This window comes from Trachemys scripta, chromosome 15 (assembly GCF_013100865.1).
Source record: "Trachemys scripta elegans isolate TJP31775 chromosome 15, CAS_Tse_1.0, whole genome shotgun sequence".
Classification (NCBI taxonomy): Eukaryota; Metazoa; Chordata; order Testudines; family Emydidae; genus Trachemys; species Trachemys scripta.
This window is the reverse complement of record NC_048312.1, coordinates 19,277,914-19,300,798: the sequence shown is the minus strand read 5'-3', so window position 1 is coordinate 19,300,798 and position 22,885 is coordinate 19,277,914. Positions and strand designations below refer to the sequence as shown.

Below are 22,885 nucleotides of genomic sequence, written 5' to 3'. Positions count from 1 at the left end.
CCCCCCCCCCCCTCACCCGGCCAGGCCCCACGCAACACCCTGCCCCCACTCCTCTCCCCAGCCCCCACTCCTCTCCCCCCGCCCCCCGGCCAGGCCCCAACCACCCGGCCAGGCCCGCTCTCCCCTCAGGCCCAAGCCCCGCGCCCCCGCCGAAGGAGGCTCCCACAGCAGAGCGGGGCCCGGCCGGGCCATTGTCCCGCAGCCTCCTCCCGGGCGGGCCGGTACCTCGGACCCGATCATGTAGAACTCGCCGTCCTCCTCCAGCTGGAACTTGACGGGCTTCTGCCCGAAGGTTTTGCTCAGCGCCATCATCATCATCGCGGCGGCGGGAGCGGGGCTGGGGGCGGCGGGAGCGGAGGGGAAGCAAGCGGGGGACTGCGGCCTACTCCGCAGGATCAATGCGCATGCGCCGAACCCGCGGCTCGGGGAGCCCCCACCCGCAGTGGGCGCGGCCTTAAAGGAGCCGCCTCCAAATAACACGCATCTGGTGCGCGGACAGGGGCTGTGGAGCTGGGAGGAAGGGGCGCACTGTGGCCATGGGGGGCGCTGGCTGCAGGGGCGGGGCTGTGCAGCCTAGGGCTGCCCCTCCTCACCCTTTGCTAGTTACACAACAAGAGCCCCCACCCAGCCAGGGCAGCTTGGCAGGAATTGCCATTTGTGCAGAGCTGGGTTATGGTTTTGTGGGGTCCTGGGGCAGAGCAAAGGGGGGGAGCTTCCTACCCCGTCTGCCTGCAGTCACCCCCCACACACACACACACTCTCCTGGTGGAGAGCAGGGTTGGGGCATGGGGGCTTCCCTCACTCCTGCCAGGCAGTGCCTATTTTTTCCAGCACCCCCCCAAGTACAGGCCCCCATTAGCTCAGTGGCTAATCTGCCATTGCATTTGAGTGGGTCCAACCCCTTGCTAAACCACTTTGTGCATGGGGGTGAGCCCACCCCCACCTCATAGAGCCCTGCAGCCACCTTGGCCCCTGCCCCACGCCTGCTGTCTCAATGGGGGTAGTATATTTGGGAGCAGGGTCAGCAGATCCCCAGAGGTGCTGGAAGAATTGGTGTAGTGGGGGTGCTGAGAGCCATTGAACCAAACTAAACCCTGTATATAATGGAAACCACTTCAAGCCAGATCTGTTGCTCTAAGGAATAGCTGAGGCCAGCATTGGCATGGTGTTAGTTGTAAAGCCCTGGTGATGCTATGGCTCCTGGGTTGTTACCACTGCCAGGTTGTAGCATTGTTGGCTATAAACATGTTTATGTCCACACACCGTGATTAGTAATCATGGCATCTAGGCATATGTGACCTAGCCAGCAGTATAAATTGGACATGCTTGTCTTCACGAAAATCCTCCCTTTGCCATGTAGAGAGGATTTACATAATTGGGTTGGCCAATCTTCTGTCTTCCCAGCTCCCTGTGCAGCTTATATCCCAGTACAGATGGCACTACCGTGCACGTAGCTCTATTCGCCTTCTCCAGGTACACGGTTTCCTTCTGAGGGATATCTGCTTAAACTTTCACAGGATGCACAGATACCACCCTGGATATGCCACATACTAGGTGCAGATATGCAAGCATGGGTATGTTGTGAAAAAAAGCAGTTACCTCTTTAGCTGTTCCTTCAGGTACATTCAATGGTAGCTCCTCTTTTCTGTAGGGGTTCCACAGAGCTCTAGCCTTGACACTTCTCCCTCTATACCCTTTCTCTGGGCAATCTCATTTGCTTGCACAATTGCAACCACCATCTTTGTGTAGATGACTCAGCTCTACCTCTCTACTGCTGAGGTATCTCCCTCTGTCCAGTCATGTCTCAGCCCCTCTCCAACATGGACCCCTTACTCCATAAGCTGATCATATCTTTCTTCAAAGTATTAATAGCATCACCATTTTCCCAGTCATACAAGTCAACCTTGGAGTTTTCCTCTACACTCTCTCTCTCTCTCCCTCCCCCCCCCACCTCCACACACATATCCAAGCTATGTCTATGTTTTGCAGCTGCTTCTTCCATAATGTTTGACTTTTTTTGTTCTATTCAGAAAGCCAAAAACTCAGTCAGCTCCTCAGCATTTCTCATCTTCACTCCTGTTGCCTTCTCTACAACTCCCTGACAACCACAGAATCCTCTAGTTCATTGAAGACAGCTGTCCAGATTATTTTTGTTGCCTGTCACTCTGACCCTATCACCTCCCTCTTTGAATTCCAACTCCCTTTATATCACCACACCAAGTTCAAGAGTATTATTCTGATCTTCAAGAGCCTTCACAATTCTGCTCCCACCTCGTCCACTCTCATCTCAGCCTCTAGCTCTTCCTCTATCACAATATCTGTTTTAACCACCTGTTTATGAGCTTCTCAAACACCTCCTCCTTTAATGCCATACACAAGGCACTAAATCTATAAGGCTACTGACACTCTTCTCAAGACCCACTTTTACAATCAGTGACCAATAGACTGCAGGGTAGATAAGGTTAACTAGTTATACTACTGATATTTTTAAACATTTATATTGCCATTGTACATTAACATTGTATGTATTCCAATGCATTGCTCAACCCTTTCTTACATCAATTATCTTCTTAAATTACAACCTCTTCAAGACAGAGACTATACCATTGTATAGGACTTACTTGCAAGACATGAGCAACACACAGCCCTTCCTTTACAGCTATTTGATCCTTTCCCAGCTGGGATGCTGCCCTCTTATAAGAACTTTTCCCCCAGCATGCCTTTCTGTATCTGTCCCTTTAAATACTGCCGAGTCAAACAGCTGCAGCCCTAAAGTAGCCATTTTGAAGCTAGTTACTACTTGCTATGCTTCCTATACTTTCTGAGGGAAAATGCTTTTTATTCTTGCTATATTTTTCCTTTTCCTATTCTTGAGAAGGGAATGTTTCTCACAGCCTCAGTTTTGATCTAGGCCTCTAAGTGCCACTGTAATATAAAAGTTCAATAATGACAGCATGACCCAAACTCACCTATACTTGTTGCAACTGGGGCTGCGGAGCAGGTCACAATCTTGATTACAAAAAATACCCTTGTACTTACAGCATAGACAGTGCTCAAGATAAGGGTCTGTAGGTGGGATCTGTTTTAAAGTTGTGGTTAAAAGCTATGTTAAAAGAAATTCAGACTAAACAGGGCATAGAAAAAAGACCACATTTATTGATACAGCACAGTATGTATATACACACACACAGTATATATAAAAAGGTTTTATACACATTGTACAAACATTTACATACTTGCTTTGAAGAAGCATGGTTGTAAAAACAAACACTGAGAAGAAGTAAAAAACAGACCTGAAATTTGAATGAGGTAAAAAAACTTTAATGCTTCAAGAGAACATGCAGGCCTAAGGATGATAAAGGCCACTGAGCCAAATCTCTTTATTTGCTGTGGGTAGGTTTAAATCCCACTTTGTCTCTGCTATAACTAAGTCTGAAGGAAAGCTGATAAATAGTAAGGATAACTGAGTAGGTTTCTACCCGTTCTTTACTTCCGTTTCTTGGGCAATCAGAAAGGGCCACCGTAGGTTTATTTTGCTAACCAGGATTGTTACAATACATAAAGTTTTGCTATGCAGCAAAAACCATGAGATCTGGAAGCAGATACATTTTTGCTCAATTGGAGATATGGGGAAGAAGATGAAGAATAGCTTGTGAAAGATAAGATAGATGGGTGAAGAATAGATAGAGAAAATGCATGACCCTCTTTTGTGTACTGATTTTCAGCAATAGGTAGAGAATAAAGAAGCGAAACAAGGCACAAACATTGGTTTTGAATTTGGATAGACTTAACCTGAAATTTTGGTAAAGTTACAGGCATCCGGCCAGTATTGTGGTGAGCTAGTGTCTTAGTGAGATCCCAGAGTTAGTAACAATATATGGAGATATAGGGCAGTGTCCAGCACTGAAACCTAGCACCTTTAAAAAACCCACAGAATATTTTTACAAATCAATACAAAATTATAATGAATATTAGTGACAATACAAAACAAAAACAGAAATATCAATAGACCTGGGACAAGATGCTGAAATGCAGGGGTCCAAACTCACCTTTATTACCATGGTGAAGCAGCCCCAGCAACCTGGGCACATGTCTGGAATCTGAATTTGGGAACAGTTAAAACTCCCCTTTCAATGCTAGGAAAGTGGCCATCAGTGGAATCCATTCTCAACAGTGCCGATGTCAGGAACAGCAAAGGTGTCTGTGCTGTGGGCAATATTAACACAGGGAATACCAGTGGGATCCATTTTCTAAGTGGATGTGGCCCAGATAACTTTGGAAGCATGACCCATTCCAGGCTGGCCTCTGGGATCTAAGTGCTGGAAGTGTTAAAGTAGCCACTCAACAGCAATCAGGCTGCATCCTTATTTCCAACACCAAGCTGTGATTGGGGGTCCCTGGAATCTGAAAATGGGCAACCACAAGCCACAGGTCTCCTCAAGCCATTTGTGCAACCCATTGTGTCAGGTGATGGGCACAGCAGGAGGCCAGGAATGCATGTGAGATTTCTCTGTCTGAGAGCATGACATCTTTCAAAGTGACCGGTAGAGACAAGGGGAGATGGGAGGGGAATCTGGAGGACGCCAGCACCCTTCTCTTCATCTGAAGAAATTGGAGGAGGGTGCACAGCTGAAGAAGTCATGACTGATCTGGCGTGGGTAACCCTCTAGCACTTTCACCTGCACTGGGTCGAACTTCCAGTAAAGCCGGCCTCTCAAGAAATAGGCAAAACCTGTGGAGGAGACAGAGGCACAGAGAAGTATCAGAAAAGACAGAGCAGATGCGATTTATGGGGCTCTTCATTTTCTAGCATTATTACTCCTTGTATTTATGTCCCATAGTGGACTTCATGCTCAGTTTGCCAGTGGGCAAAGGGATGGCAAAGACCCACAATGAAGGATGGTTCACTAACTAGCAAAGAAGGATGAGGAGGAACTTGGAGATGCTGCAAGCTTCATGTCCTCTCCACCCAGCTTTGTGACTCACCAGTTGGCCTGGTTGCGGAAAGGTCAGTGAGAGTAGAGGGATCAGGATGAGGCCCTTTATCATTACAGCAAGGACTTGATGGAATAGGTGTAGGATATGGCCGAAAGGATTCTATTACTACCAAGAGATTTCTTTGGGATTTAGGTCCTAGATTTTCATAGATTCCAAGGCCAGAAGGGACCATAGTGATCATCTAGTCTGACCTCCTGTATAACACAAGCCATAGAATTTCCCTAAATTCCTATAGGAGATCTTTTAGAAAAACATCCAATCTTGATATAAAAATTGTCAGTGATGGAGAATCTACCACAGACTTTGGTAAATTGTTCAAATGGTTAATTATTCCCATCATTAAAAATTAATGCCTTATTACCAGTCTGAATTCGTCAAGCTTCCACTTTCAGCCATGGGTTAGTGTTATACCTTTCTCTGCTAGACTGAAGAACTCATTAAATATTTGTTCCCATGTAGGCTAATCGAGTCTCATGGCCTTAACCTTCACTTTGTTAAGCTACATCGATTGAGCTGCTTGAGTCTGTCGCTATAAGCCATGTCTTCTAATCCGTTAATCATTCTCATGGCTCTTCTCTGAACCCTCTCCAACTTATCAACACCCTTCTTGATCTGTGGGCACCAGAACTGGACACAGTATTCCAGCAGCAGTCGCATCAGTGCCAAATACAGAGGTAAAATAACCTCTCTCCTCCTCAGAGATTCCCCTGTTTATGCATCCCAGGATCGCATTAGCTCTTTTGGCCACAGCATCACACTAGGAGCTCATGTTCAGCTGATTACCCACCATGACCCCCCCGCAAACTTTTTCAGAGTCACTGCTTCCCAGGATAGAGTCCCCCAACCTGTAAGGATTGCTTCCGTTCATGCACAACATTTCTAAGGGAATCCGTTGGAAGGGGAGGGTTTTAGGGGTTGATACATAGAGAACAGTTGACAATAGAAGTATCACTGGATGATGAGGCTGTGTGGTGTTACTGTGCAGTTTTCAGCAAGGAGCCCTGTCTGGGGGAATGTTTTCTATATTCCCAACACCATCATAAGCAGTGAAATGGTGTCTGTAGTTCTGTCACCTGTGTATCTTTTTCTTCCTTGAGAGTATAACAACAGGAGCAGGTTTCCTTGTGCCATTCTCCTATTACTAGAGGTTTGGAGAGTCTCTCCCTCTCTCCCCTTAATAAAAAAAAAAAAAAAAAAAAAAAAAAAGCACCTGCAATGTCCTACATGTATTTCCTTTTAGGGGATAATGGTACTATTGGGGTTTTAGTTGTTTAATCACATGATCTTCTACAGAATTGATGATAAATACCTGTTACACACCCATTGCAAGCTTAACTGGATGATGTCTATACAAATTGTTATATACATTTATTATTATATTTCTCTTATGGATGAAAATTTGCAAAAGTGCTTCACTATTAATAATCCAGATTAAAATAAATGTCCAAATCCTGCAGATTCCCTTCGCACCTGAGATGCAAGAATAACCAAGAAAGCCCATAGGCCTCTATTCCGATCTGCACTCACCAAACTCATCCTGGAAAGCAGCATCAATCTCCTGAGGGATGCCACGCCAGTCGGCCATCCTGCGGGGGTAGATGGTCTCCACCTGGCGGGTGCTAGGGTTGAAGCGCCAGTAACTGCCTCCCTTGAAGAAGTAAATCTTGTTCTTCTCTGTCCCCCACATCAAAGCTGCCTGGACAGGAGAAGCAGATAGGCCCAGCTCCGAGATAGAAGCAGGGCCAGACACGCGTCTCTCGCCATCATAAATCCAGTACTGAGAGCCTGATGATGGGGCAAAAGAATATATAATGACAGGAGTGACCACAAGTTGTTTACAGTCTAATGACTGTATGGTGACCTGTGTGAAATGACCTGGACTCTCAGGACAGTCCCAAACCACTAGCACAACTGGTACCTTTATTGATGGCCATTGAGACGCCATGCATCAAATGGACAGGGGAGAATAAACTCTCATCTCATCTCTAAGCAAGGCTGACGCCAGGGAGAAAATCTACATAGCTACTGCCTTTGCTGTATCTGTTCCTTGAAAGAATAGATTACTTAGTTTTCTACAGCTGTCAGGCAGTAGAAAAGCCCATAGGCTTTTACATGGTGCCCATCACTGGTGTGGGAATGCCTCCAATAATGTGACGTGTACATATGCAGCAGAGAGCAGGTTCGTTTTTTAAAGTAGTTATTGTGGGCAGGGCCAGCACAACCCATTAGGGCTACAATTTGGGGGGGGGGCGCAACCGCGGCAGTATTTTGGCGGTGGGACCTTCCACCACCTCTGTGGGGGGCGGCATTTCGGGGTGAGGACCTTCCGCTGCCTAGGGCGGCAGAAAAGCTGGCAGCGCTCCTGATTGTGGGTAGTCTGATAAAGAATGGGGTTTGAATTTTGCTCTGAATGTGCCGAGGGAGGTCCGAACCCTTTTACCAGCATAACATCTATGAGTCTGTTGAGTTTTTAATCTAAAGGAAGACAATATATGGGGGGCAGTGGAAATCCATGAAGCAACATTGCCAAGCATAATCCACATCTCATCCACACCTTGCGTCTGTTTTAGTCTCCCTGCCCAAGAGCTTGAGGCTACCATGTGGGGAGAGGGAAGAAGAAAAATAGGCTGCCGTTTATGTGGGGGAGAGAATTAAGTGAGGGGGTAAGGTCTTTGGGCACTGAGAGTCTGTGCATAATGAGTTGTGAGTGATGTGCTCTTGAAGTCTAAGCCTTAAATAGAGAGAAGGCTAGCTATGCAACTGCATGTGTAAACATGCGTGTGCAATTATGCACCTACATTGTGCACACCAGCTACTGTTATGGCACATACAAATGACAGACATGTAACTGGTCATTTGCACGATCCATTATGATAATGGAATATGCAACTGCTGTAATTGCACATGCAAACTAATTTGCAGCTGCATGCACATTATTTGAAAATGTAGGTCTAAACCAAACAGTATTGTAATGACTGAAATTAAACATCCATTTCTGTGGGACCACATATAACCAGCGCTTCACGCTCCTGCTGCAGTGAGCTGTCCACATGGGGACATCGGTGATGCTGGTGCCTAAACAAGCAAACAAAGCAGCCCTGTTAATGTCAAACTTTGCTAGAAAGAGAAACACAGGAAGGCAAAAAGTATATATATTTTTTTGCTAATTGGAAAAAGACCAAATCCGTGGGGAAAAAACATTTAAGTTTATATTTATTGCAGTACTGTAAAGTGTGGAAAATGGAAATTAAATTTAAAATTATGAAGAGTCCTTGAGAGGGTTCTTTTAATTTGTTTATTTAACTACTGGATGTAGCCGGAATCCTTCAGCAGAAAGTATTGCTTTCTTTTAAAAACCTCACTCTGCCTATTTTCTTGTCACTCACTGAAAAAGTATAGCTCCCTGGCAATGCCTCGGTTGTGGAAACACAAAACAACGTACCCAGTTCTGGTTAGAACTACTTCTAAAAGAGATTGTCCAGACGATGGTGCTAAGGCTGTGGTGGAGGAAAGAAGAACCAACTGTAAACTGGTCAGTGCAAGAACCACCTTCTACGCTGTGTGTTCAGTGTCTAGCACAACGGCCCCATACTTGGCTGGCCCTTAGGCACTACCGTAATAAACATGATTAATAATGCATCCGTAAGTACTAACACGGCTCCCCCTCGGATACTCGACATCCGTAAGTGTGCATGTGCATTTAAATGGGGGATCTGCATAAACGAGCAAGAAATAGTCAACATAAAATGAAGACAAAAATAATGTTTTGAGTTTAGATTAAAATTGCAATCTTCAGGATTACTCCTAGATGTTTCATAGCTTCTTTAAGCAACACTCCATAGCACTGTTCTAGTTAAAATCCTGCCAGTTTTAGCAGGATGTAGGATAATTCTGGATTCTGAGCCATTTGATATGGTCTGTGATATACTGAGTAATGATGTAGAGCGCACACACACAGAACTGGGCAACAATATTCTACCAGCTTCTGGATTTTCTCTATGTAATTTAGAGTTGGAAAGAGAGTTAAAGAAAATGGTGAGTGCTTATCCGGGTGAAACAGGGTAAACTATTATTCTTGGGTTTCAGAGATCCTCAGGAACAAATTTGGTGTCTACACTGTTTTTTTAAAGTCACTGCACTTACCAGAGAATGCATATGTGGCTCCGGGCAGCAGCACTAGGAATGCCAGGGCCTTGTTTAATCTCTGGGCCAGCTCTTGCCCCATTGTAAGAGGGAAGGTGGTGTGCAGATGTTCTGCCATGGCTGCAGAGACTCATGCTAGAGTGAGAACTTTGAACGTGCCCCATGCGCTCCCTTCTTGCGCCGACTTTCCTCTTATGGCTGGTGCAGAAGGCGGGTGGTCGGGCCATGGCCTTACTACTGTAAGTGTTTGTCAGACTGTTGGGTGCAGGAAGCACAATGACCAGGACTGGCCCCTCAGACAGTACTAGGAGGGGAATGCTCCTAATACCCCCTCTCCTTTCCCATGCAGCCGCACACACAGGCTTGCTGCAATCTAGTCCTAGGTGTATAGATTCCTAAAACGTTTGTGTTTGACAAATTGCACTGCACATTTTTAAGTCCTTGCACTGAAGGAAGTATTGTCCCATAATGCCCAGATGGACGCCAGGGCATCACTGCACCTGACTGAACTCCAGACGGCCGGGACAATGATGGAAGTCACTGCAGGCGTGAGCCATCTTTGCCCCTGCTCAGGACTGCCATTAAAGCACTCCTTGGCCGGACCAGAGAACTGGGGCCACTGGCTATAAAAAGTAAAACTGACCGAGCAAAGGCTTTTATATGATCTCACGTAGAGGGGTGCAAATCAGGAATAGCTCATAGAAGTCAGTGGAGTTACACCAATGTAAAACCAGTCAATCCGGCCTCTGATTTCAGTGTCCAAGCTGAATGAGATCCAGAAATAAACAAATACCCATAAATAGTGGAAAAATCAATTGGAACTCTTCCTGTTCAATACACTAAATGTGGGGAACTATTTTGCTTCTGAGTAACCAAGGTGAGAATATTGACCAGCTGGGCAACGCCACTTTAAGAAGAGCTGGCCTGTTCCTCTTCACCAAATTTTCATACCAAAATGATAGGCGGTAAGTGCGGCCTTCACTCCTCATCTGTGAGTGAGGCACATTTTCAGAGCCGCTAGGCAGAGACTTGGAAGCAAAGTGCTCCTGTTCCGAAGGAGGAAAGTTTGCTATTTGGCTTTGTCTAAAATGAAAGTGACCCCCCCGCCTCCCCCCAGCATATGTTCAAATATTAAAACTAAAGAGGAAAACAAACAAAGGGATCCTTATATTTTTGATGCTGCCAACAACATTTTCATGCCCTGGAACCTATAAGGTTTTGTATCCCCCACCCCACCACAGGAGTTCGTCCTTTCTAGCCCTCCGATCCCATCTCTGTTCTCGCTTACCTTGGAAAAACCAGATATTTCCTAGGGAGTCCTCAAAGGCCGCGTCGATGGAGCTTGGAATTCCCTGCCAATGGCGAGAGGCCAGGGCCGGGTAGCCGGCCTGCAGCTTCCCATTCCTGAGCCGCCACACGTAGTGCGACTTGAAAAAGAACAGCTCCCCCCGGATGGTGGAAACGGCGTCAAAATCCGTGTCACAGGCGTCAGGCTGCACAGACTGAGAACACCGTATGCCAGTCAGCAGGAGCAGCGCTCCGAGGGGCACCCTGCCCCCGTGTCAAGCAGGGGGTCACCCTGCCCTGGCCCGGTGTCTGTAGATAGTCACTGCAGACAATAGGGTCTCTCCCAAATAAAATTTAAATCCTCCCCATGCTTCACCGATCAAGACAAGTGCTTGAATCGAGGAGCCTGGGAGTGAGGAGGAGTTTGACTTACTGCATTGCCTGTAGGAGGTTTGCCCCGGGGTGAATTGGGCTCTGTGTATATGTATTTTACACACACACACACACACACACACACACACACACACACACACACACACACACACACACACACACACACACACACACACACGACTGGTAGCCTGCCCTGGCTACAGCCAGGCATTGAAGGTGCTGGGCAAGCGTCTCCACACAGCTCTGCTGGTGTCTCTCAGTTCTGCTCGGTGATACCCACCTCTGCTGACACTGATCATCTTTGCACAGTGCGTTGAGATCTGCCAGTGAAAAGTGCTGTAGAAGAGCTAGGTATCGTTATTACTGCAGTCCTCGGGCCCCTCCACAGCTCTGCCAACACACTCCTGCCTTGACCTTCATTGCCCCCTCAAGGAAAAGCTTGGACTCCTCTTCACCAGGAGCTGCCAATCATGCTAACCTGTGCCAAGCTAGGAGGTGGAAGGGGGTTCAACTGCAATCAAACCCCTTTCACTTGTCATCTAACCCAGGCCTGGTGTAGCCAACTCCCAGGGCAGTGAGATTCCCAAGGAGTCCCCCATTCTCCTGCTTTTCTTTGCTGTGGTTTCCCCAGAGCCTCACCAGGGGGTGATTCTATGATAATAAAGTTGGGGTTGTCTTAGTACTGTTGGGGGCACTTGGTAATAGTGGCTTTGATGCAAGCATTGCTGGTCACTCACCCCCACGTTGGTGATCTCGTTTGTTTCGATGTCTGGTGGGTTTGGCTCTGCCTCCTGTGTCGGGGTTGGCACCGGATCGGTCTTTGGTTTCCCATAGAGGTACTGGATGCCTTGTTTGTCATCCTCACTTAGGCTCAGCGGGTAGCGGAATATGTAGAAGGGAGACATCAGTGACTTGGAGACAGCAGTGTGCTGTAGACCCAGGACGTGACCAAATTCATGAGCAGCCACTTGCAGTAGGTCAGTCCCTGCAAAGGGAAGAGGGTGCAGGGATTTTTCAGTGTGCTGGAAGACACCCAGGATGGGCCGGGCCCTCACTGTTCATTCCCTATGGTGGGACCACAAAAAGTTCAGTGCAAGAGGGAATCTGTTTTTCAGGGAGGTCCAGTTGGGTTGACCATAGTCCAAAGAGGTCTGTCGATTTGCCTCATGTCCTATAGTGAGCGAGCACCTCAGGGGGTTGAATTCAGGACCCTCCTGGTTCCCAGCTCTTTGCGGTAGCGCTAGATGCTGTGGCCTCTTTAAGGGGGCAATCCCAGCAGCCATGCAGAGAGGTGGGGGTGGGCTGGTTTTCCAGCCAGGGCTTTGGAACTGTGTGAGTTGAGTCACTGAGTGTCTTCACCTTTCCCCGTGTGTTCGCCTGCACAGATCAGCAAGTTACAATTCTGCCTCATGTCACCAGCATAGGGGCCAATGGCCCCAGCTCCCAGTAGAATCTCCCCCCTACTTTTGGAGGGAAGGTTCTGCTTTTGGCACATCTGTGGGAATCTGGCCCACAGGAAGCAGACACTAAGGTGGTGCCCAGTTAGATCAGCTTTGCACAGGAGGAGCATCGTTCCTTGATTAGCAACTAACACGGTGGGGTTCACAGCAAGACACCATCCAGTGGAACATCTGGTGTGAAGCAGAGCTACGCCACCAGGACCACTCTGAGAACAGCAATTGTAAACAAATGGTGCCACACAGACAGCAGGGGGCGATCACATATTGCTTTTTGGAGCTTTGTCCTGAAAGCATGAAAGGCAAAATAAATAAACCATTTCTGATATTTTATCCAGCCCTCCCCCCCAGACTCTAATAGATTTAAGGGAGGACATGCTTAGGCATAAATTATTTGAAAGCATCTTTAAAGGGAACATAAAGGGATTCAGGTATGTAGAAACACAGACCACACTTGGGAGGTCTCCTTTAGCGCCCTGCTGATCGCTTTCAGGTTTTAAAATTCTCGGATAAAAAGACCTTAAAAAAACAAATTAAGCAATAAAGACTGAGGAAGAGTCCTAATGTTGTTTCCTTATGAGCCCAAATGTAATTAATTTTTCCCTGGTTTCAGTCAGAAATCTCCAGGTTGCAGCCCCCTTGGAAAGAAGAGAGTCAGCTAACTGACCTGGTGTGTTTAGTGCATGGGCTACTGCCCAGAAGGGAGAAGGAGCAGCTCCCAAAGGAGGCATGGGCACGCAGAATATTCCAGTGGGATGTGGTACGAACACCTGGGAAAGTGAACTTGGCTTATCTGCAAATGAGCAGCCGCCTGAAATGTGTTTGCTCAGCACTGATGCAATTGAAGTGATCACATCTAGGTCAGTTGAGAATCTGGGATTTCTACCTCAGTGATTTATTAAACACTTTCGAACAATTCTGTTTAGATTGGCAGACTCCCCACTCTCTGCTGTCCAGTATTGGCAAATCCGCTGTGCTCTGCTCCAACTTTATGGGGAGCTGAACAACAAAGCAGCTGAAAAAAAAAATCTTTGCCTGGGAAGAGCCATAATAGAATGGCAGCGTGGAGCCAGGAATGCCTGAGGGCTAATCCTGGTTCTGACAATGATATGCTGTGTGACCCTTGGGCAAGTCACTTATGCCTCTCGGTACTTTGGTTTCTTTGGTTATAAAATGGGGATAAGGATATTCCCCTACTTCAGAGAAGGCTTGCAAGGGTTAATTAATGTTTGCAAAGCACTGGGGGATATTAAATTGGAAGAACATGCTAAGTGTTATTATCCCCAGTTATTTCTGAAGCCACATATGAAAGAGACTGAATGATGATGGAACGTGGCCTGGTCTGTTTCAGCAGGGTTTCAAGCTCTCCTCCAATACAGGATTAATGAAGAGGAATATATTAGGACATTTTTCAAATGGCTTATCTAACTTCTGAGAGAGTGATGAAAATGGATTGCAGATGTTCCCAGATTCTCCCATTACAAAACTGGTGGGAAGTACCTCAGATATTTCAAAAGTTACTGGTGTTTATTTATTATCCAGTGTTGGAGTGTGCTTGATGCTCAACAGACAAAAAGACAGTCCCTGGCTGCAGGGAGTTTACAAACGGTCAGTAAAGCCAATGGGGAAACTGCCATGGACTTCAGTGGGTGCAAGACTGAGCCCTAAACACTGACCCAGACAAGGCAAGCTGTACTGGGAGGCCCTGAAGGGGAGGTGTTAGCTTAGTTGTACCTCCCCCACCCTTCTTCTCCCTGTAGATCATGTTGGGGTGGAGGAGGGTGATAGAAGCGAGTTATTATCTGTGCATCTTGCAGAAGAACTGAGGCCTTAGGCAGTGATCCTGCTAGATCTCAAGATACTGTATGTATCTTGTGAGATGTTATGGCATTAATCCCTGAACAACACAATGATACCAGCCTGGCTCTATTATTAAGAAAATAGTTTTTACTTGATCTGGAAATCAAGTCACTCTCTCATATTGACCATGAGATGTTGTGTGGGGGTCAGCGTGTTCCCAAGCCAAAGTGAGAGATTGGGAGCTTGCGTTGTTTCCCTTTAGAGACTTTCAAGAAGAAAGGTTTTGGAAACAGATGGTGGACAATGGGGACTGGGACTGAGACCTGCCAATTATATAGACTTTGGCAGAGAAACACTCCACCCCACTGTCTGGGGCTTAGTTTCCCTTCATCTCATCCCTGTTTTATTTTCTAGCGGTGGCTCTTTGAGTGACCTGGTGTTAGAACCCCACTTAACTGTGATTGGAAAGAGACAAGGACACAGACCATGTAAAGTGCCCTCGGTGTGCGGACAAGCCTGTTCTGACCTCTTCTCTATGAATTAAGAGATAAATTTACATTTATCAGGGGCCTCCCCCTCCACACACACACACGCCTCCATCTGAATCCACAACACACCTAAGTTGTTCCCAATGGTCCAGGTCTCATCGTAGTCAAAATGGACATCTCCCTCGCGGTGGGTCTTGGGGAAGAATGCATGCGCCAGGATGCCTCCAGGTCCATCAAAGGGCAGGTTATCGCCATGCCAGTACCTGGAGGGCAAGCACAGAACAGTTCAGTGAAACCGCACTTGGCAGCCAGGGTGAGCCTTGAGAACAGCACCTCACACTCCCCACCATTCAACTTCGAGCCCTCCGTCGTGTCCCTGCAAACCTCATTCTAAGTAGGGAGGCTGAACCATCACACAAGCCCAGTGCCTTCACGCCAGGCCACAGCCGCTATTAGTTTCTCATCGGTGTTTGTTCCTTCCCCTGTTCAGCTTTCATCAAGCCCATAAAATTCAGGTGAAGGCTGATCAAGCTACTAGCATTAAGGCAGCACAACTGAATTGAGCAGAACACATGGAGTCTTCCTGGGCCAAATCCTCAAGTCCTCACCCGAGCCAAACTCCTGTTAACTGAGGAAGCCCTGGAGAGAGGTGAACAGTGCAGAGAAGTGGAGACAAACACAATGAATACAGCCCACATCCTCCTTTGGATGGGTTCCACAATCCCTTTTATTGGCTTTGTGCAAACATTCATTGGAGTGAAGTTTTGCTCCTGCAAATATTTTGCAGAAAGTGAAGTGCAGGCCTGGAGTCAAGATTCATTTATCCAAGAAGCTAAATTTGTTTTGGGGCAAAAGGTCAGGTCATTCAATCCGGGGGGGAGACTGAAGAGCTGGAAGCAGCCAAAACAAACACTTGTCAGCCAGGGATCTTTGACCAAGTGGTAGCATAAATTAACTGGCAAACAATTTTCAATAATAAACAAAGTAGTAAAATAAATGAGTATTTGTTGTATGGTGGCACCCGATCTGGGCCCCAGTACGCTAGGTACTGTACATGCACATAACAAACCAATAGCTCTTGCCCAGGCAGCCTATTACTTAAATAAGAAAACCAAAGTTTGGAAACAGAACATGGGACTAACGTCAGTGAATAAATAATCTGATGCCAATAGTTGGACCAGCTCCAGTGAGGACTGTGGGATCTGTCCTTTTCACACAAAGCCCAGTGGGGGAAGAGGGGCGTTTCCTTTTGGATTAGAACATCTTCTCCTTCCATGCTTACCTTGTGAAATCAATAACTATGTCGGCTCGGCCCTCGTGCACTTCGGTAAAGGTTAATGGTGTCACGTCACTCCAGACTTTCAAGGCTTCCGCAATGGTCCGTCTCACTTTAGTGTTCACAAGTTGCCACGGGAATCTTATAATTCTAAAGAGCAGTAGATACCGTATTTAGAGGTACTGCCCATCATAAGAACATAACAATGGCCACACTGGGTCAGACCAATGGTCCCTCTAGTCCAGTAGCTGTCTTCCGACAGTGGCCGGTTCGGCCAGATGCTTCAGAGGGAGTGAACAGAACAGGGCAATTTATCAAGTGATCCATCCCCTGTTGTCCAGTCCCAGCTTCTAGCAGTCAGACATTTAGGGACACCCAGAGCATGAGGTTGCATCCCTGACCATCTTGGCTGATAGCTATTGATGGACCCTGTCCTCCATGAAATTATCTAATTCTTTTTTGAACCCAGTTATCCTTTTGGCCTTCACAACATCCCCTGGCAATGAGTTCCATAGGTTGTCTCTGTGTTGTGTGAAGAAGTACTTCCATATATTTGTTTTAAACCTGCTGCCTCCTAATTTCATTGGGTGACCCCTGATTCATGTGTTATGTGAAGGGGTAAATAACACTTCCTCATTCACTTTCTCCACACCAGTCATGATTTTATAGACCTCTATCGTATCCCCCCTTAGTCGTCTCTTTTCCAAACTGAACAGTTCTGGCGTATTTAATCTCTCCTCATATGGAAGCTGTTCCATACCCCTCATCATTTTTGTTTCCCTTCTCTGTATCTTTTCCAATTCTAATACATCTTTCTTGAGATGGGGCAACCAGAACTGCATGCAGTATTCAAGATGTGGGCACACCATGGATTTATATTGTGGCATTATATTTTCCATCTTATTATCTATTCCTTTCCTAATAGTTCCTAACATTCTGTTCACTTTTTTGACTGCTTCTGCACATTAAGTGGATGTTTCCAGAGAACTATTATCCCAACATCACACAATGGTCAGTGTCAGACTGGCAGTGTCATCACAGGCATTAGCAGCAGCAGGGAGTCCCATCTATAGTAAAAAAGGATGCTACCATCTTCTGTTAACATCAAAACACCTCAGCCAGCATAACCACTATCACACCAAGCCCCACACCAGAGCAATGAATCCTGATCTCACCTGCAAATCACGGTCAGTATTAACCACAATGCGTTCGTTGTCACCACAACCACCATTAGAATGGCCATTACTGCAAATGCCACCATGTCCATCATCATTGCAATCCGCACTAATTTCATCTAGTGAGTCATTGAATTTCTGTCATCATTACACTGGCTGCAAATCACAATTTCATTAGACAACAGGGAATGTCCTCACCGCAAATCCCACCATCAGCCTTCCATTATTACCCACAATCTGCCACGCAACATTGGTTCGCCCGGGGCCATGTAAACATAGTAACAGGCCTGGGCTTTGCCACAAGAAGAGGACACTCTAGATCAGACGCAGTCTGTATAGCTCAGGTCCTAGTATACAATATAGCAGGCTGAGTCCGAGGTGGTACAAGGAATCCTGCATAGGTGGTTTTGGAACAGCTTTGCAGACATGTCGTATTTTTTAGGAGGGCTTTGGAGGAGGAGAGGGAGGCTGTTTGGTGATGTGCTGGAGTGAAATGCTGCAACACTACTTAGAAGGGGGTAAAATCCCTCCAGTCTATCCCCACCCGTAACTCTGTGTTTGGATGGGGTGATTTGAATCTCTCTAATCTCTGCTGCAAGGGCATTTTATTCCCATGAGGTTGGTGCTTGTTGACGTCAGCAGATCCCTTCCACTCCCCACCAAAACTACCATCCTGATCCCTAAGGGATTGATTCTGCGACCCTTTATCACAGTGAACAGCACATTCACGAGCAGCCCCATTAAAGTGAATGTAGGGTGGGGGTAGGTGCTCACGCGTCACTGCTCTGCAGTAGAAGTAAGGCTCCGGAATCAGACGCTAACTCAGCATCCCTGCTGTAAACAGGGACAGGATTGTCATTCCAGTGGAGAGCACAGTTCAGGGAAGAGGAGTACACTAAACATTTCTAATGTACTACGCCCTCCAGCCAGGTCATGTGTGCATCGGAGGCTTGGGTACAAGTCAGGGAACATTTGCCATTGACCCGAGGCACCTTTGACTCCTCAAAGCCTAGGAGGGGGTCCCAGCCGGCCCATCCTACCAACATTCAGTCTGACCATCAGCACAACCAATGTTACAATGTACTCATCACCGCAATGATCACTGATAAAGTCACCAGCAGCGTCGTCGTCATTAATGCCACTGGTCCCTCACCCTGACAAGCGCTTGCATCGGCATAATCGCTGCCAGCACCATCAATCGCTACAGCCCTGCGGGAACTGCCCCTGCAAGCGGGACTGTCCCCGAATCACCTGGAAATCCCCAGACTCCCCATTAACTCGCACTCCCTGCCCCTGACCATAGTGCACTGTGGTTAGAATGGCTACAAGTCATCCAGCACCACCACTCCCACCGGGGAGGTTACCCTGGCCTCCATAGTGAATTTAAACATGCTCAGTGTCTGAGTCAGGTCTGGCCCAGAACAATCAGTGAATGAGACGTCCTCCATCTAAAACCAGCGTAATGGAGTGAGAGACAGAACAAACTGCCCCGTATGGAAGAGAACCTGCAGGACAGTCGCGATGGGTCGGAGATGGGTAGCTTTGCTGTTAAGGACATTCTGCTTCTCCTTTTCCTGCTAATGCACCCCTCCTTTATGCCAACCCCCCAAGTCCTCCCACAGATCCCTTCTGAACTGCAGTGGGCTCTGCTGGCACAGGGAGCTACAGCTTGCACCTCCGTGCACTGCCTGGGGTGAATCAAGCCCAGATCCAGATGTGCTCAGCTGTGAAAGGGGGAACAGAAGAATTGCCATACTGGATCCAGACCAGCGTCCCACCCAGTCCAGCATACTGGCTCCAACAATAACCAGCACCAGATGCGTCAGAGGAAAGTGCAAGAAAAACCCCACGGTAGGCAGTTATGGGATAACCTGCCCTCCTAAACCCTAGTAGTTAAAGGTCACCCCAAAGCTTCGCTTTATTTTTTAAAATGTACTATTAGAATTCTAGCTGCTCCTGTTGCCCATGGAAACATCTAACCCTTTTCCGAATCCTGCTAAGTTCTTGGTCTCAACAGCATCATGTGGCAATGAGTTCCGCAGTCTGATTGTGCACGGACTGCAAGTTTTGAATTTGCCACCTTTCAGTTTCAGCGGCTGTCCCCTGGTTCTAGTAGTATGGGGAGAGCTGGATGGAAGCAGAGGGAAGAGACATTTCTGGAAATGCTGCCTGCTCCTGGGAAACGGGAGGAGAGTGAGAACTCGGGTATAGGTGTAGACTCTGTGTGTGGATTTATTTAGTGTGGTGAGGTGCTCAGATACTAGTCTAGATAGATTCCTAGACACACCTTTGCTAGCACATCTCTGAGCTAGTGTATGGACACACCTACCCTGTGTGCTCCTGTATACATAGGCGTTCTCAAAGCTATGGGAAACGCTTTCAGCTCCTAGCATCTGGCTCATGCTGAGGGAAATGCTGCTTCACTAACTCGGGTGCATGAGCCCCTCATATCCCACACCCCTGTAACGCTGCCCTTGCATAGTGTGATGCTTTTCATCTCGGCTGCAGCAGGGTTTTTATTCCCAGGCACAATGTTGGTGCTTGTTCATATCAGCAAAGTTTTTTTTCCCCTCGGATGCCAGGGGCCAAGGATAAGAGGAAGCCTTTCCACACTTCCCTGATAGTCTCCTGAGCCTATTGGCTTAGCCGCATCCCCTGCGCTCAGTTAAACGCATACCCGGTGAAGACATTTCTCTGGGCCCTATAAAGATGCACAGGAGCACGGTCTCCTTTCCACATGTGCATCTTATTCCCTTAGGCTAACAGAGGGGAGAATAGGGAGTGTGAGCAGCCAGCAGAACCCTGGCCCTTAACCACATCCAGCAAGCTCCTATCCGAGAGCACGTGGTGTGATTTCGGGGACACCGAGGCCATGTTTGTAAGCACTTCAATAAACGATGACTAGACTGGGGTATTTAAAATAAACGCAGAGGGAAGCCTTGGGAAGGGAGGGTGTCGTGAGAGCATGTGGGACTGGTGGGGTGTGTGTAGATGAGGGCTGGGGTGTTTAGAAGTCTGAGCGAGTGGGGGTGTGTTAATGAGTGTGGTTGTGCATGTGAGGGAAGGAGAGTGTGTGGCTGTGGAGGCACACGTGGATGCTCAGAGCAGGGGGGCGTGCGAGTAGCCTGGGGATGGTGGGGTGTGTGAGTGGCTGAGGGTCTGAAGGCTGTCATGTCTATGGTGAGCATGTGTGTGAGACAGCGTGGGGCTAACTGGTATGTGTGGAATATACCCTTGTCACCCCAGCGCCCTGCACCCTGTTTCTTGAACAAGTTCCCCAGCTTGGACAGGCCCATAATGGGCGAGGCTCAGCAGGCGAAAGCACCAAACAGAAACGCTCTTTTAGGAAGGAGATCCTGACCAGCACTTGCTCCCTGCTTGTGACATTGGTTCTGGGCCTGTCTTACTTGTAGGTGAGGTCCATCTTCTCCCAGCGTCCTCCCGACAGGACGAACCGCTTCTGCCGGTTCCGCCCATTCTGGCCGTCTGGCAGGGTGGGTAGGTCTGGCACGCCGCAGCGGGGTGGGTTCCAGCTTGCTGCCGGCCCGTCCGTGCCCCTGGAGAAGCCCTTCATGGGGACTCCAGTCTCCATGGTATTAACCGAGGAGGAAATCCAGGGGTTCTGCTCCTTCCAGGCGTGGTGTTTCCGAGCCCCATCCTAGGGGAGAGACAAACAGAGCTGTGACTTGCGCAGATGGCAGGAGAAAGCATGGCATATAGATAGCTACACAAACCTGTCCTCTTGCCAATGCCACAACAACCCTGCCGCAGTGCCGTCCTGCTGCATTCTAGCCATTACACCGGCCCCCACGAAGACTCTCTTTCAGGTGAGGAGCCTCCTTACTTCCCACCACGCTGGGCAGCAAACCCACCCGGTCTTGGTACTCTCCCTCCACTGGGCTGTTACTCTCCAGGCCGGGGTGCACCTGCTGCAATGCCAGTAAGCCACAGCAGCTCCTGGTCTGTGTTCCCTTGGCAGCTTGGCAGCGGGAAATGCTTTGGGCAGGAACCAGACCCTCAGAAAAAGAAGGGAATTGCTAGGCAGTAAATTCCCCCATCCACGTCTTTTTCCCAGTTGGCTGCTCATTGTCGTTAACCACAAGCACACAGTGCTTGGGAAATGGTTTAATTCTGCACCTCACTCTCCCTTGCACTTGGGACAGAAGCATTTCCGAGTCTGGATGCTGTGCTGGGGGGTGCAGAAGCCTCTGCTTTGCCAGTGGAAAGCAGGAGGCTGGGCACAAGAACACGTGGATTCAGAGGGAGAAGGGAGGGCCCACACTGGTCTCTCCTACTCCCTTGTTCCCCCTTCAGCATTTTCCTATCATTTCTAGCATCTGCCCCTACCTACGGAACACAACTCTTGGCAGCCACTGCTCAGTGCATGAGCATTAGCTGTGGGATCCCCCACCCTGGTGACTGTAATGAAGTGCCCCTAACCTGTGTCCTACGGGTTCCCAAGAGGTGTCAGGACCACCCTGCCCATCCCATATTGCTAAATGGGAGGGAGATGTTCCCAACTAGATGGGAGGGGAGCACCAGGAGCGGGTGGGTCCCGGCATGGGGAAAGTTATGAACCACTCTTGTGTGGTGATGATGATGATGATACTTAACATTTTATATAGTGCTTTTCATCAGCAGCGTTTTACAGCTAGTGCCACTGATTAACCCAGCTGTCTCCCCGGAGAGCTCAATCAGTACTACAATTCTCCATTTGACAGCACGGTCAGCTGGGGCGTAGACAGCTTAATGCCAACATATTCGAACGTGGGTGCCTAAAAGTAAGCGACCCAAATCCACAGTGCAGCCAGTGGGAGTTATACAGCGCTCAGCCACTGTAGAAAATCAGCCTGCGTAATTCAGGTGCCCAAACGTGGACTCAGCTGCTTAATTTTAGGCATCCACATTTGAAAATGTTGGTCCAAGTGACGTGGCAGAGGGAGTCAGCGTAAAAGCTGTGGATTCCTGCCTCCCAGCCCTACGCTCAGGCTATTCCACCGCCCTTCTCTTACAGTCTCTGCACAGCCTGCTCCGTCCCCGGCAGCAGCTAAGAAGTTATAGTTGATGTGGTTCCAGTAGGTTACAAAGCCCACTGGTGTCACAGGAGCATACAGCAAACTCTTTCGCTGCTGCTGACTCTTGGATTCTTCCCTCCAGGGGCAATTACCGGGTATGGGAGATATCCCTTGGGACACGTTAGAAGCAAGACCGACGGGGCACGATGCTGAGGTGAGGGAAGCTCCCTTTATCCTGACGGAATCAGGGTCCTTGGAGCCTCCAGGCTCTGCCCTGCCCATTTGTTTCCTATAATTCTCTAGTTCCCTGTGACTTAATTGGGGCCTCTCTGTGCCGACAGACTCACACAGCCTGGTCTCTCAGGTGCCAGCAGACAGGCTGGCCCCCTGCATCACCCAGCCAGGGACCTTACGGTCAGCGTGGCGCGGCGCTGGCTGGTTTGCTACGGATGGAGCTGCAGTTTAATCCCATGAATTGCCATCTCTCTGTTCCAGCACAATAGTTCCATTCATGTGGGCTGTAATGAAGTGTGAAGCCCTTGGCATTAATTCCACTATCACGGCTAACATCTAGATCACAGCACCGGGCCCTCCGGACGGGCTGCAGGGATGGACACAGGAACTTGGCAGGTCACAGGCAGGCACATGGTAGTCTCTCATTGCTAGCATTATTCCACCAGCCGGGCCTGCCCTGCCGCAGCCAGCCAGACGCTCCTTTAGCTCGGCGGCTATCACCTCCTGTGGTCCTTGTCTGAGAAGCCAGCCTCAGTCCTCAGACTGATCTTACATCCCAAAGCGCTTTGCGGGCCACAGCAATCGCCCCATCCCCCAGCTCCGGGAGGATGAACAGCAC

At 48.3% G+C, this 22,885-nt stretch overlaps 2 protein-coding genes across 2 annotated transcripts in view; both read right to left on the bottom strand.

Moving 5' to 3' along the window:
* Positions 1-414, bottom strand: part of SMARCB1 (SWI/SNF related, matrix associated, actin dependent regulator of chromatin, subfamily b, member 1) — a 24,266-nt gene extending 23,852 nt beyond the window's left edge. The window contains exon 1 of the mRNA XM_034790698.1: positions 226-414. Coding sequence (XP_034646589.1) covers positions 226-318 — 93 coding nt within the window. The 5' untranslated portion in view covers positions 319-414. The remainder of the gene's footprint in view (positions 1-225) is intronic.
* A 2,722-nt stretch (positions 415-3,136) lies between these two features.
* MMP11 (matrix metallopeptidase 11) overlaps positions 3,137-22,885 on the bottom strand; it is a 32,933-nt gene continuing 13,184 nt past the window's right edge. The window contains exons 2-8 of the mRNA XM_034791284.1: positions 20,425-20,675; positions 15,849-15,992; positions 14,696-14,829; positions 11,559-11,806; positions 10,430-10,643; positions 6,526-6,783; positions 3,137-4,732 (exon numbers count right to left, since the gene is read on the bottom strand). Coding sequence (XP_034647175.1) covers positions 4,599-4,732; positions 6,526-6,783; positions 10,430-10,643; positions 11,559-11,806; positions 14,696-14,829; positions 15,849-15,992; positions 20,425-20,675 — 1,383 coding nt within the window. The 3' untranslated portion in view covers positions 3,137-4,598. The remainder of the gene's footprint in view (positions 4,733-6,525; positions 6,784-10,429; positions 10,644-11,558; positions 11,807-14,695; positions 14,830-15,848; positions 15,993-20,424; positions 20,676-22,885) is intronic.